The sequence below is a fragment of the Numenius arquata genome, chromosome 1 (assembly GCF_964106895.1).
Source record: "Numenius arquata chromosome 1, bNumArq3.hap1.1, whole genome shotgun sequence".
Taxonomy (NCBI): Eukaryota; Metazoa; Chordata; class Aves; order Charadriiformes; family Scolopacidae; genus Numenius; species Numenius arquata.
The window spans coordinates 115,609,896-115,624,413 of NC_133576.1; the positions used below are offsets into that span (position 1 = coordinate 115,609,896).

The window sequence follows — 14,518 nt, forward strand, 5'->3', positions numbered from 1 at the left end:
AATCTTTCGATAATGCCTCACAATTTAAGTATCCTATTATCAGTCACAAACTATATCAAAATTAAGAACTACTTTCACACTGAGTTGAAAGAAACTGCTTGGCTCAAGTTTCTCCCCAAGAAAAATAAGTAGATAAATAGTAATCATACGTAGCTCTCAGCTGCCATATTTAAATGTCATAACCTGCTCCTCTAACCAATTCAAGATTACAATCTGGACCCTACTACTGAAAGGATGTAGTATGGAATATCAAACTCCTTCAAAAGTACTCTGAAAACCTTAGCTGTGCAACAACTTCATCATTTATTTTCAGGAAGTGAACAAAGTATGCTAATTTTTTTAATGCTGTAAAAAATTATAGGATGTTAAAAACCATATCTATAAAAACCAAAGAGATATTACAGGGAGCACAGGTATACATTGTGAAGTGACTGTTTAATATAATCCAAATGTCCAGCATTCTAAGTTATGATTAATTTCTGATATGCTGCGAGTTGTACGATATGTTTAAAGTGGATCATAATAACAATTCTAACATCTGAATAATTCAAAACGATCAATGCACTTAAACTAAAATGTTACCTTGACAGTTAAGAAGGCTAACATGTACTGTCTTATTTGTGTTCAAAATTGCTTTTTTTGGTCACTAAAATAACATCATCTTCTCAGATAAACTAACAGGTAGTTATTTTAAACAATGTATTTATTATTTTAAGCTAAGAATATATTTTTGTAATTTTTCCAAAATTGATAAAAACGTACTTCTGACTCAACAGCAGTACTAACCAAAATAGCATATTAAGTAAAAACCAAGACATACCAAACCCTTCCATAATCACAAAACGTTGATAGTTCAAGAATGCAATAATTATTTTATCAGTTGGCTATTTATACCTGCAATCATGTCGTCCACAGTACTCATCTTCAGCAGTACCTGTTCAATTAAGCCAACTTCCGTACTAGTCTGTAAATTGCGGACACTTTTACGTAGAATGGCTGTGAACATACTCCAGATTTCTGCCTGGCACGTTACATCACAGTGCTCCAAAAGCTCTGACATGCACGTAATGCTCTCTGCATCCTGGATTATAAAGTTCATCTCTAGATCAAATTCGCCACCAACCAGCTACAAAAGAAAACAAGAACAGCATTACAATCTGAAATACATAGTTTAGTGTCTTTCCTATCTCCATCATGACCAATACTGAATACTTTTTGCATGATGAGAGAAGTAAATTTGACAGGGAAACTCACAGCTATAATCCATAAAGCAGCAAATTAACGATCATGCTATGCAAAACACAGCTTGTACAAAATATACGTATCATAAAATATTACCTTCAATTTTGACAAAGTGCTGAATACAGCACTTTCATCAAATAAAATCAAAATATATTTGACATATTCTTTCCTATAAATTAATTGAAATGGTAGTCTAGACCAGTGAGTATAGTACAGAAGCTGCAGAACCTGGAAAGGTCAAAGGCAATTGAAGCTTTCCTACAGCTCTCTGAAAGGAAATTTGCCTTCTCAGAAATAAAGAAGACACTGAAAATAACTTTGCTATGTTTTCTTCTGATATAAAGCAACGTTTTTTCCTTAGTTACATGTTTGCAAGACCTTACTGCCCTTTCCATTGTACCACCAAAATAGACATGCTGTCACGCTCAGAAAAAGAATCTGTGATCTGCTCTGCACCACAGCAGACACAGAAAACTTGCTTAATTATACCACAGATCAATTCACCGTGTGGCCAAGGAAACCTACTGCTGGTGCAAGGGGGAGGAACTAGTACTCAGATGAAAAGTGATTTAACAGCAGCCACTGATGAAATCACAGCCTGACTCCTATCTACCCAGATACTTGCGAAGTGCTAGCCAATGTCCTGAGTTCCAATTAAATAGCACAACCACCAGGCACGTTTTAGGAGGGAGACAAAAAAAAAAAAAAAAAAAAAAGCAACAATTTGCAAAAGATATAATCAATACCAAGTATATCTTAAGGGATGAAATCCACCAAGCTCAATTAGTCACTTGAGTAACTTAAAAAAGATGAACTCAAAACACCTTACTGAAGAGAATATGAAACTTAGTTTTAAAAAGTAATCCTCTCTTAATGGCAGGAACATCTTTCAATTTTAAAGGAAACAAAGCCTGACTCATGCATTGTACTTCATCGTAGTATAACCTTGAAGAATTTTGAAAGCACCAATATTAAATTTCAGTAACTGCAAATATATTACCTTATTCAGAAAGGCAAAGAACAGAATAAATTAATTCTAAAATAATTTTAACACATTCTTTTATATTTGTTTCAGGAAGTTATAGAATTAAAAGTGCAATAATATGTTTTAAATTAAGATATTCAAAGAATTAATCTCTTATAAGTGCATAGTTTAGACAACAACTTTTAACAGAAAGCTATTTCATAGTCTATGTAAAAACAGTTGGTATTATCTTTAAATTAAACTCCAAACAAGACGCAAGCAGAATTACTAATCAAACTTTTTTTGGTGGTCAAACCTATCCAAATAGTCAAAGTCTTCTTTCAGACTCAATCTTCAGACATAACTAATACCGCTAAGCAAGGACTACCTTTGGCTTCTACTCTAATTAAAAATTTTTATCCACTTACAAATTACTTTTTTCTCTATCAATTAACTGCTAATAATCAATTTATAATTTTCTAACATAAAAGCTTCTAATATACTAAATATATAAACTGACTACCTCCTTAGTTCTCCTGACATATTTAATTACATTCAAATAAAACTATTATCCTAATTATGATTAGTTTTTAGTTTCTGACTTCTGACTGCAGATCACACATTTGCATATTCTGTAAACACATAATGTGGGGCAAGGGCAGGCAAAAAACTGATCAATATTAGGAGCACAGTATTTCTATGGTCATTCTTTAGAATCATCAAATAATTTTACAGAGGAAAACACTCCACTTTTCTAGAAACCCAGGTGGAGTTTCTGTTTCTGAAAACAGCCGTAATTGGTGCACACTTCACCAGCAATCTGGGTTGTTTTTTCAGATCTCTGTCCACTTGGAGGAGCCTCTCTGAGATTATGTTAAAAACACACAGAAGTAAAACAGGCACCTGTAGAAGACATTCAATTGAACTCTCCTGAAGCTTATTCTAAGATGAAATGAAGACCTTCTGGAAGTATCTACTTCTATGTCTTTCCATGCAGGAAACCGAGGATGAGAAATCACATTTGTGGAGTCTCCATACACTTAAAAGCTGTCTGGACACAGACCTGGACAACTGGCTCTAGTCGGCCCCACTTGTACAGGTGTGTTGGATCAGAGAACTTCCCGAGATCCCTTCCAACCTCAACAATTCTATGATAATATTTAGATATGCAACTTTCAGACACAAAATCTAGGTGAGATGAATCCCACCATTTGTTTTCAATAACAGATGGACCTAAAAACAAGGAAAAAACTAATAATACCTCAGTTGGAACGCAGAGGTTCAATACAGACTGATCCCCCTTTCCTCAAACACTATTAATTGTAAAATTCTTGTTAATGTAAATTAACAAACTAACACAGAATGATTAAAACAGACTAAAATAATTCACAACAGACTAAAATAATTCAAACTGTATTTGCTTGCTAATGTAAATTAATATTCTAATACATAACATTTAAAACAGGCTGAAACAGAGCTCACTATCAGTTTGAAGTGATGGGACTGAGTACTATTAAAACCAAGCTGCCTGTATATATAAAAGATCTCAGCCAATCGGCATCAAAAATACATGGAATGCTAATAAGATTCGTTTTATGGAGAATCTTCTACCGGGCTATGGACTACCCAGTAGGTACTACAGTTCTTTTACTTGCCCATTTGGCAGCAAGAAATTTATAGTCCATCAGAGTGACTGCTTATTTCACCAAAGAAAACATTAAAATGTAATTAATTTGCCCTTAACTGCAGTTTAAGCATATTTTAGCCACTAATAATGAACATAATTATCATTAAAATCAACTTCCTCAATAAAGGAAACAAATTAATGAACCAATTAACAGTGGTGGCAAAAACATAAGAAGGTGAGAGGAGGGTTACTTTTTTAAGGTAGTTATCCTAAAAATCAACATAAATTAAAATATTAGCAGTCATGATAAAAAGAAGTCCCAGAAGACAAGAAAAATCTAAAGAAAAATTAAGTGATTATACAGAAATAAATGACCATGGTTAAATTGTGTTCAAAAGTAATATAAAGTAACCACCTCTGCTTTAAAATGCAAAAAGTAAAATATAATTCAACCAAGAAAAGAAGTAGAACATTCACTATAATAATAATAATAATAAAAAAGCAGCATTCTCTAACAACATTTCTACACCTGCATTTCCCACGCAAAAGACAGTAGGTAAAGAGAAATAACCAGTCAGTCTTCACAACATAGGGAGGCTATCATTGGAGAACCACAGCGATAATGAACTGGTAACAAGTGCGGATACAAATGGAAGGACAAAGCTTGCTGAAGAGCCAAAAATCATTAAATGTAGTTAAAAAACACCAACTACTGAGAGCTGCAAAGATTTTTCTGATATCAAGTGGCCAGGCAACAACATACAAGAAGAGTTCAAAGTCACTAAATGCAAAGTAATACCACATTATTATAGTTTTATCTATATGTACAAACTATTATCAGCCAGAAAAGAGATCTTGGGAGTCTCTGTGAGTACTGCTTCAAATAACTATGCCACATTAAAAACTGTCAGCAGGCAACTGTAAAAATTCATCACGAACTTGCAACTTTATAACTTGGGTACAATTCTGGATCCAATACCACACACAAACAAGTTAAGTCACACTGCCATAAAGTAACTTATTTTTAATATAATGTGGAAGAGTTCTGTAGTAAGACAAATTTCAGCTAGAGTACTATATGAACACTAAGATAACAATCCTTACAGGAGCCTGTATACCATAGCATAAATCAGTGCTCTTTCCATATCATAGATCTCAAATACAACCTTTTAAGTCAAACACTCAGTCTTAATTTGCATTCTTCAAGTGAACATTTAATATTCAGTAAAGACCATGCTTTCACTGTGATTAAGTATCTTGAATTATTGCTTGTACATTGTCAAGCTCATGTATCACCTTTCAACTATTCTGCATCAGTCACAGCTGTAAGAAATGAAGCAGCAAACTTAATGTTTTTGATCATGGTTCCAAGTCAGATGAATATGGCCAACAAACATAACTCTCCTGAAGACATACTGAACTGGCAGTTATAAGCAAATTAGGCTATCTTCCCTATCCTGAGGTTGTTTACAATGACAGGTTGACACTCCTTGCAAATTGCTCCAAGAATCTTAAACTACACCACCATCCTCAAAAGCAGCTGCACTGCTCGGAATCTCTTTTTTTTAATACTATGGCCATTCCTCAGTAAGCTTCTGCCATTTATTATGCTATGCAATAAAAGCGTTTCTTCTTAAACTGAAATATCTATACAGAACTTAGGCTGGTCTTTTATGTCCTTTTGATCTAGGACAGAGATTAAATACTCCCCCCAAATAGAGAAGTTGTCTACATATGCCTGATAGTGTTCAGTTGTCAAAATAGAGTAAAATATGTGCTGCTGAACATCTGGAATGAAATTAATTACTTGTGAAAAATCAGAAGCCTTCAGAAGCAGATTCTTCAAATCAAGCTCTGAAGAATGGATGGAGAGGGGAGGGAAGGGGAGGAGATTTCAGTTGGAAGGGACCTACAACAACCATCTAGTCCGACTGCCTGACCAATTCAGGACTGGCCAGAAATTAAAGTATATTATTAAAGGTAAATGCCTATTAAACACTGACAGCCTTGGGACATTAACTGCTTCTCTGGGAAGCCTGTTCCAGTTTAATCACCCTCTTACCGTCTTGGTAAAGAAATGTTTCCTAATGTCAAGTCTGAACCTCATCTGATGCAGCTTTGAACCACTCTCACACATTCGATCACTGGATACCCAGGAGAAGAGATCAGCACCCCCTTCTCCACTTCCCCTCCTCAAGAACCTGCAGAGAGCAACGACATCTCCCTCAGTCCCCTTTTCTCCAACAATAGATGGCTTCTTGACTTGAAAATCCACCAAATGAACTCAGAAGGAAAGGAAAGATGGCAGTCAATCTTACAAGAAATAAAGAAATGGAACATCAGGATGGCAATGCTACTGAATGGCAAAAAATTCAAAGAAAGAGGGCCGATCTTATTCTAGGAAGATAGTATAAAAAAACCCCTGAAGGTATGAAGATTTTTCAACAAAATTTCATCTGTGATTTAAAAAAACAAAACAAACCACCAAACAACTGCTAAGCATAAGGATCTTAAGAACTGTGAAACGCAAAAAGATATTATAGAGGCAGCTGGTATTTTTTTTGGTCAAATACAAAAAATGACTGCATTCTGCTAAAGAAAGAATGACAAGACTCCACTTCAAGCATTAAAACAGTAGTCCAACAAAAGTGGTGGTGGATGCATGCAGAAAAAAACCAAGTTACTATTTTCTGGTCACTAACTAAACTATTAAATTCCTAAACAATTTCATTCAGGCTTTAAGGAAGATTCTTCTTTGGCTGCATGAATGAAGATTTCTTTAGGCAAAAGTGTTTAGAATGCTAAATGAAAGAAATTAAAACTTCTCAGTGACCAGTATGTGTGCTGATCAAATGTACTTTTTAACCTAAATGTGTCAATATGACTACAGAGAAAAACACAAGTTAAAAAGCCTTAAAGGGGTATTTTCCATAACTGGTACATCAGGCGATTTTATCTTGGGTTTTTTGGATTGTTTTTTGTTTGGTTGGTTGGTTTTGGGTTTTTGTGTGTGTGTGTGTGGTTTTTTTTTTTTTTTCAAAACGTTTGATTGATGAATAGATTTCTTTAGAGATCTGGATTACAGGTATGTGTATCTGGGGTAATTGTCAAAATTCTCTTTCCAACAATGGAAAGTAAAAGGCGCTTCTGGGAAGTGATTCATCTCACTGGTTTTAGATACGACATTAAGATTAAATAAATCTTTCGCTGGGAATGTAATACTTTTCACTGACTATAAAAGGAAAACTAGTTCAGACAGGCACATCTAAAGTTATGTCAGACTAATCTTACCCAGTGTGCTCACAGTATGGTTTATAACCAAACAACAGCAGTAAGAAGACTGATTCTCATGTGAATCATTGCAACAGTACGTAATTCTCCACATTACTGTACCCTTTTTAAAGGAGCCTTCATTCATTTTAGCTTCAAAAGATTTTTATCCTGAATAATGTACAGTACGCACAAGGCAGTGGGCCACTAAGGGAATGCTACCTAATAAGTTTATTGAAAATTTTAAAGTATTTCGAGAAAATAAAATAATTTAAATGTCCTTTGTACCTGCTGAGAAAATATGAATGAAGTAACACATTCAACTTCACTTGTGGTACTTTCAAGCACGAGCTTGTAATTATGCAAGCTTAAAAATATTTCAGTGAAAGATTTACCTTTAATTTCTTGTATTTTCTTTTGAGGGAGAAGGGGCCTCTGGCTGGAATGGAGTTAATTTTCTTCATGGCAGCCCATGTGGGCAACAGGTTGGGAGGGGACACAGCCAGGACAGCTGACCCCAAAGGGATATTCCAAGAATACTGGAATATCTCAGCAAGAACACTGTGGGGTAGCCTTTCCAAACTAGGGGTTATACAAAGACCAGCTGGGCATCAGTCTGCTTGTGGGAGGTAGAAAGTCATTGCCTTTGCATCACTTGTTAGCCCTCCACACACACTTATTTAACTGCCTTTATTTCAGCCCTTGAGGTTTTTCTTGCTTTTGCTCTTCTGATTCTCTTTCCCATTGCACTGCGGGGAGGGCGGGGTGTGGTAGCAGGTAAGTTAGTGGGTGCTTATTTACTAGCCAGGATCAGCCCACCATGATTTAAAACTTTTGGCTTCTGTCCTCAAATTTACTTCACAGTTTTGCCCACTGAGCAGTACTGCTCAATTCAGTAAACTCTAATGAATCTTGTATAAGTGATCTTCGCAAAGCGCTGAAGGGGAAAAAACTGTAAATTACACAGTGTCAAACCACTATCGGATACAGCAAACTTTGCTTAAGAGTACGAGCCCAACTAACCTTGAGCATGGCCTGCTGAGTTCTTTTAAGACATCACACTTCAGTGTTTGTCTCAGAACATAAAACCCCAGATTTTCTGAATACACTATAAAGCATATTTATTCCCCATTTCAAGCATGCCTGCATATTACACCATTATTATACAGGGAACACATTTTACCATGCTCTTCCTCATCCTAAAGTCATTTTCTGCAAGTTAATAGTTTTGATAATACCTGCAGGCTTTCCTCTTTTTTTAGATTTCAGATCTTTTTTCCAAGCATTCAGAGAATCGTTAAAAAATTATCTGAAATGCCTGGAAGATAATGTAAATTGTGAAAGAACAAAGGCTCTACAAGCAATGAAGATTAACTTTGTACTTACCAATGTCCTGTTGTCATTGTTACCTGCCTCAGGACATAAGCTTCCTTGGGACATAAACCAGGAAGAAACAGTAAAAATCATCACAAGAGCTGTCTACTTTCCTTTAATTTCTGAGAGGACAGTTCTAAATAACATCAGTGGCACCAGCAGTAAGATTTTCTACAGTGAAAGAACAAAGCTGGCAATTGTCAAACTGAAACTGCCTTTGTTGTAAAAAAAAAAAAAAAAAAAAAAAAATAAAAACATGCAGGTTTACTAGGCACTATTGATGCTTTATTTAAAAAAAAGTTATAGTTATCTAAACAATCATCCTGCAGTATCACATGGCAAACTGGCACAATGCAGCTCTAATACACGGTGTGAACTTTCATCTCTGGAGGGTTTTCCAAAGAAAGCAAGCACATGTTAGAATGTGTAATTATAGATAGGTAACAGACACAAGGTATACGTCTGTCGAGACTCATTCAGTCCAGCCCTATGATTCCAGTACTCCCCAAGTCCCAGAAGAAATGTTTGCTCATTTGATAAGCACTGCAAAATAGCAGTTGTCAATACTTCTCTAAAGATAATGGTAATGCTTAAGTAATGGCAATGGTAACATTAAGTCACTTCAGCAAGCTGTCCTAAAGAAACACCTTTAAAGGAAATGTACCTAAGAAAAAAAGGTTCCCGTGTATTTAAACTAAGTTACATGTGTCTTGAGATATTGTACCAGACTCTCTTCACTGATTCATAGTATCAAAATTATAAGCTACTTTGATGCAAGAAAGAGGGGGAAAAAAATTACGCTGCTCAGCAAACCTGTCCCCTGTACTGAGTCCTGATGAGTGTCTGATTTTTTATCATGATGAAGTGCTGAAATTTTTTGGCTGAAACTTCATGGCAAAAAAAAAAAAAAAAAAAAAAAACCACAAGCCCCTGATGGATGGAAATGACAGTCTATTATTTAGTTTACAAAGAACACAACGTCAAGGAATGGTTTGAACTATATTTGTTATAGTAAGAATGCTTTAGTTCTGCAGTACATCAGAATTGTGTTAATATATATAACACACAATTATCCAGACCAGATTAGCTGAGTTGTATTAACTTATGCCTCTTATAATATAAATATAAAATTGAAATTCAATAATTAAAATACCAAAGGTGTTTAAATGGAAAAAAAAAAAAGTCCAGGCACAGGACTGCCATTCTGAATGGGGCAGAGATTTAAAAGCCAAATCAAGAGAAAAAAAATTTCAGAGGTATTTTTGAGAACACCTTAAAATTAGAATCACAGGTACACTGCTATACCCTATTCTGTGTAGTAATACAGAACTAAATCTAGCCAGGGACGTCAAAGACAATAAGAAAAACTTCTAAAGATATGTCAGGGATAAAGGCAAGACTAGGGAAGTTGCGGGCCCTCTCCAGAAGGAAATGGGAGACCAGGCCACCCAGGATATGGATAAGGCTGAGCTACTGAACGACTTTTTTGCCTCAGTCTTCACCGGCAAGGGCTCTAACCACACTGCCCAAGTCACAGAAGGCAAAAACAGGGGCTCTGCAAATGAAGAACTGCCCACAGTAGGAGAAGATCAGGTTCGAGACCTCTTAAGGAACCTGAAGGTGCATAAGTCCATGGGACCTGATGAAATCCAACCAGGGGTCCTGAGAGAGCTGTCAGACGAAGTTGCTAAGCTGCTTTCCATCATATTTGAGAAACTGTGGCAATCTGGGGAAGTTCCCGCTGACTGGAAAAAGGGGAACATAACCCCCATATTCAAAAAAGGAAAAAAAGGAAGACCCAGGAAACTATGGGCCAGTCAGCCTCACCTCTGTGCCTGGCAAGATCATGGAGCAGATCCTCCTGGAATCTCTGCTAAGGCACATGGAAAATAAGGAGGTGATTGGAGACAGCCAACACGGCTTCACCAAGGGCAAATCGTGCCTGACAAATTTGGTGGCCTTTTATGATACTGCCACAGGCTTGGTGGACAAGGGCAGAGCAACAGACGTCATCTACCTGGACTTATGCAAAGCATTTGACACTGTCCCACATGACATCCTGGTCTCAAAACTGGAAAGACATGGATTCGATGGATGGGCCACTCAGTGGATAAGGAACTGGCTGGATGGCCACACTCAAAGGGCTGTGGTCAATGGCTCAATGTCCAAGTGGCAGCCAGTGACGAGTGGTGTTCCTCAGGGGTCGGTACTGGGACCAGTGCTATTTAACATCTTTGTCGGAGGCATGGACAGTGGGATAGAGTGCACCCTCAGCAAGTTTGCCGATGACACCAAGCTCGGTGGCGTGGTCGACACGCTGGAGGGAAGAGATGCCATCCAGAGGGACCTGGACAGGCTTCAGAGGTGGGCTCGTGCAAATCGCATGAAGTTCAACCAAGCCAAGTGCAGGGTCCTGCACCTGGGACATGGCAATCCCAGGCACAAATACAGGTTGGGCGGAGAATGGCTGGAGAGCAGCCCTGAGGAGAAGGACTTGGGAGTGCTCGTGGATGAGAAGCTCAACATGAGCCGGCAGTGCGCACTGGCAGCCCAGAAAGCCAACCGCATCCTGGGCTGCATCAAAAGAAGTGTGGCCAGCAGGTCGCGGGAGGTGATTCTACCCCTCTACTCTGCGCTCGTGAGACCCCACCTGGAGTACTGTGTCCAGCTCTGGAGTCCTCAACACAGGAAGGACATGGACCTGTTGGAATGGGTCCAGCGGAGGGCCACGAAGATGATCAGAGGGATGGAGCACCTCTCCTATGAAGACAGGCTGAGAGAGCTGGGGTTGTTCAGCCTGGAGACGAGAAGGCTCCGGGGAGACCTCATAGCAGCCTTCCAATATCTGAAGGGAGCCTACAGGAGAGCCAGAAAGGGACTCTTTGTCAGGAAGTGTAGTGACAGGACAAGGGGTAGTGGTTTTAAATTGGAAGAGGGGAGATTTAGACTAGATACCAGAAAGAAATTCTTTACTGTGAGGGTGGTGAGGCACTGGAACAGGTTGCCCAGGGAAGTTGTGGATGCCCCATCCCTGGAAGTGTTCAAGGCCAGGCTGGATGGGGCTTTGAGCAACCTGCTCTAGTGGGAGGTGTCCTCGCCCATGGCAGGGGGTTGGAACTCCATGATCTTTAAGGTCCCTTCCAACTCTAACCATTCTATGATTCTATGATTCTAATGCAAGTGTGCATTAAACCAAAGCATCAAAAACAACGGTAGATCAAATGCAGTCAAGTACACATATGATTTATCAAGACAAGGATCTATTATGCTCAGATACACCACAAATCTGTATAACCTACAGAGTTAACATTTAGACTTAATAGTTTGCTACGAGAAAATTTCAACTCCTTTTCTCTCCTGCTTTCTTAAGCACACACTTGACAAAGCCAGACCTTTTCTAAATATCACTGAGGCTTGGAGTGGGCTATTTGGCACAAAGTTCTGTAGCCATTCTTTACATAACTGTAAAGAATGCTTGGTTTCAGGGTAGGACAGAAATTAGTCTAATAAAGTTCATATGTCTGTCCTCATAAAGCTTCATTAGCACAAGACTAACTCCTTGAAAGAAAAAGTCCTACCTTAGAAGGAATGCAAGAAGAGAGTTTTAAAGTGCAACACAGGAAAAATTTTATCCATTTGGAGAGCTGGAAGAGCAATCCAATGACTTCTGACAGAAATGAAGACCAATAAAGGCATTTTACACAAGTACTACACCCAAAACACAAAACCAGAAGTCATCCTCCTGATCTAGTGTTGCTGTGTCACTAGGAGGAGATTCTCTTCCCATTTATTATACCAGCCTCCAACAGACCTTTTCGGGCCACAGCAACACATGAGCTTTTAGTTCAAGATGTTGAATCTGAATACTCAAAGAGTAAGAAACAGAACTTGCAGGTTTATTTTCAGGGAAGTAAAATCAAAATTATTCTCAAGCTTGGAACTAACAGCACCAACTTGTTTTCACTTTCTCTAGTTCAGTTCTTATACATTCCTTCCGATCTAGACTTAATCGGAGATCAGCCTGTTAGATAAGGGGCCTCCTTATCTCCAAAGAGAGAACAGTTAAGGACCATTTACTCCAATATGCAAAACCAAGTATCTTAGGTTTGCCACACCCATGAAAGCAAAAATTCAAAATTTATTTTTGTGGGCTATAAAGATGCTGATAAATGAGTACAGCATAAGAAGCATGAAACATGGTATTAAAAACAGATATTCCTAGCTCATATTGCTTACAATAGTTCATAGCCCATTCTTGGCTCTCTTCTCTTAACTTTCACAAACTTCATTTTAAGCTCAAGAAATAGACACAAGTACAATATAAGCTCATAACACATATAATAAGTTTCTAATTTCCATGCTTCAACAACTAGCTATTTTAAAACAAGTTCTTTGATAGTGCTTTGGGGTTGTGGTTTTCTGGTTGGTTTGTTTTTGCTTTAACCTAACTTCTTTTGTTTCCAAGCCAGAAGAAAAGCAAAAGAAATTGAAATAACTGAGAGGCACTGAAGTCACAAACCAAATGTACTCTGAGAAAATAAATGGCTTTTGCAACTACTTTTGTCGCCTCTTCTGGCCCATTCTGCTAATAAGACTATGCACTTGCACCACTGTAACTTACACAGGAAAATCTGTCATCAGCATCCCTTACTTATTTTTTTCAGCCATTTACCAATTTTCTTTATGGTGGATTTAAAACAAACAAACAAATTTTGTCAAGAGTCACAATATATACATACTTTTCTTTAAAAGTAGTCTGAATAATATATTATCTCTCTAAAGCAAACCTTGCAGAGGTTTAATATCAGAGAACATCATCAAAAAACTGAAAGACAAACATTAAACTTTCAATAATTACATTGGTTTTAATCTAATTTGTACTGCACAACTAACTGTATTACACAAAATGCTTGTGCAGATAGCAATGTCTGTTTTTAAAAGAAAACAACTGAAATATCCTACAACGCACATACTCCTGCTTCCCCAATTTCACATACAGAAGTGATCAGAATGCATTTCCTATAAATACTAATAGATGATTTTAGTCAACAGAAGCTCCAGTAAATAAAAACATTTCCTTTTTATTTTCACAGATAACAACATTTGTTATTATTCAAATGTAATTGTCAAAGCAAATTTTTTTTTTTTTTTTTAACTCACAGATGCGTTCTGTGACTAGAATAAATTGCAAAAGTATAGTTAATGGAACGTTAGTCGTGGAAAACAGTGGATTTTATTTCAGAATAGTCTGTGAGATGGTTCCCAGGTGCATCAAAGAAACACAATTTAGAAGATTATAGAAGAAAAATGTGATAAAGGACGCTAACCATGAGGACTGTGGTGTATGTTTTACCTACATACTTTGGCCGAGATCATTAAAATAGCCACACACCCTCAGGTCAAAGATCTACATAGCCCACTATCTTCTTCTAAACAGCCATCATATATTGACCCTTGGCCTGTAAATTCAAAATTATTAGAATCGTAGAACACCAGTTTACAAGTGACCTAAAGGATCAAGGTTCAAACTTTCTTGGCAAAAGCATGACCTGACATGATGGCCCAGCACCCTGTCCAGCTGAATCTTAAAAGTGACCAATGATGGGGAATCCACCACTTCCCTGGGGTGATTATTCCAATGGCTGATTGCCCTCATCATGAAATGTTTTCCCCACATCCAATCGAAATCTCCCCAGGAGTAACTGGGTACCCATTACCCCTTGTCTGTTCTATGTGACTCCTTGTAAAAAGGAAGTCTCCAACTTCTTTATAGCCACCCTTTAAATACTGGAAAACAATGGTAACGTCTCCCCTAGGCCTTCTTTTCTCAAGGCTGAATAAACCAAATTCTCTCAGCCTTTCCTCATCTGGCAGGCTTCCCAGTCCTTTGACCATCTTGGTGGCCCTTCTTGGAATTGGTGTTCAGTAAGAAAAGGAATTACTTGCATTCCTCTCCTTAAGCCTAAGGTATCCATTACCTATTTCAAAATTAAATAATCCATTTTTGAAGTGTCCTATTCTCATGTCCACCTTTCTCTTAA

General features: G+C 37.6%; 1 protein-coding gene across 5 annotated transcripts in view; it reads right to left on the minus strand.

Annotated features, from left to right (window-relative positions):
• Positions 1-14,518, minus strand: part of NBEA (neurobeachin) — a 512,389-nt gene that overhangs the window by 423,895 nt on the left and 73,976 nt on the right. For all 5 annotated transcript variants that reach the window (XM_074151162.1, XM_074151191.1, XM_074151181.1 and 2 more), the window contains exon 2: positions 895-1,126. In XM_074151162.1, the coding sequence (XP_074007263.1) occupies positions 895-1,126 (232 nt within the window). The remainder of the gene's footprint in view (positions 1-894; positions 1,127-14,518) is intronic.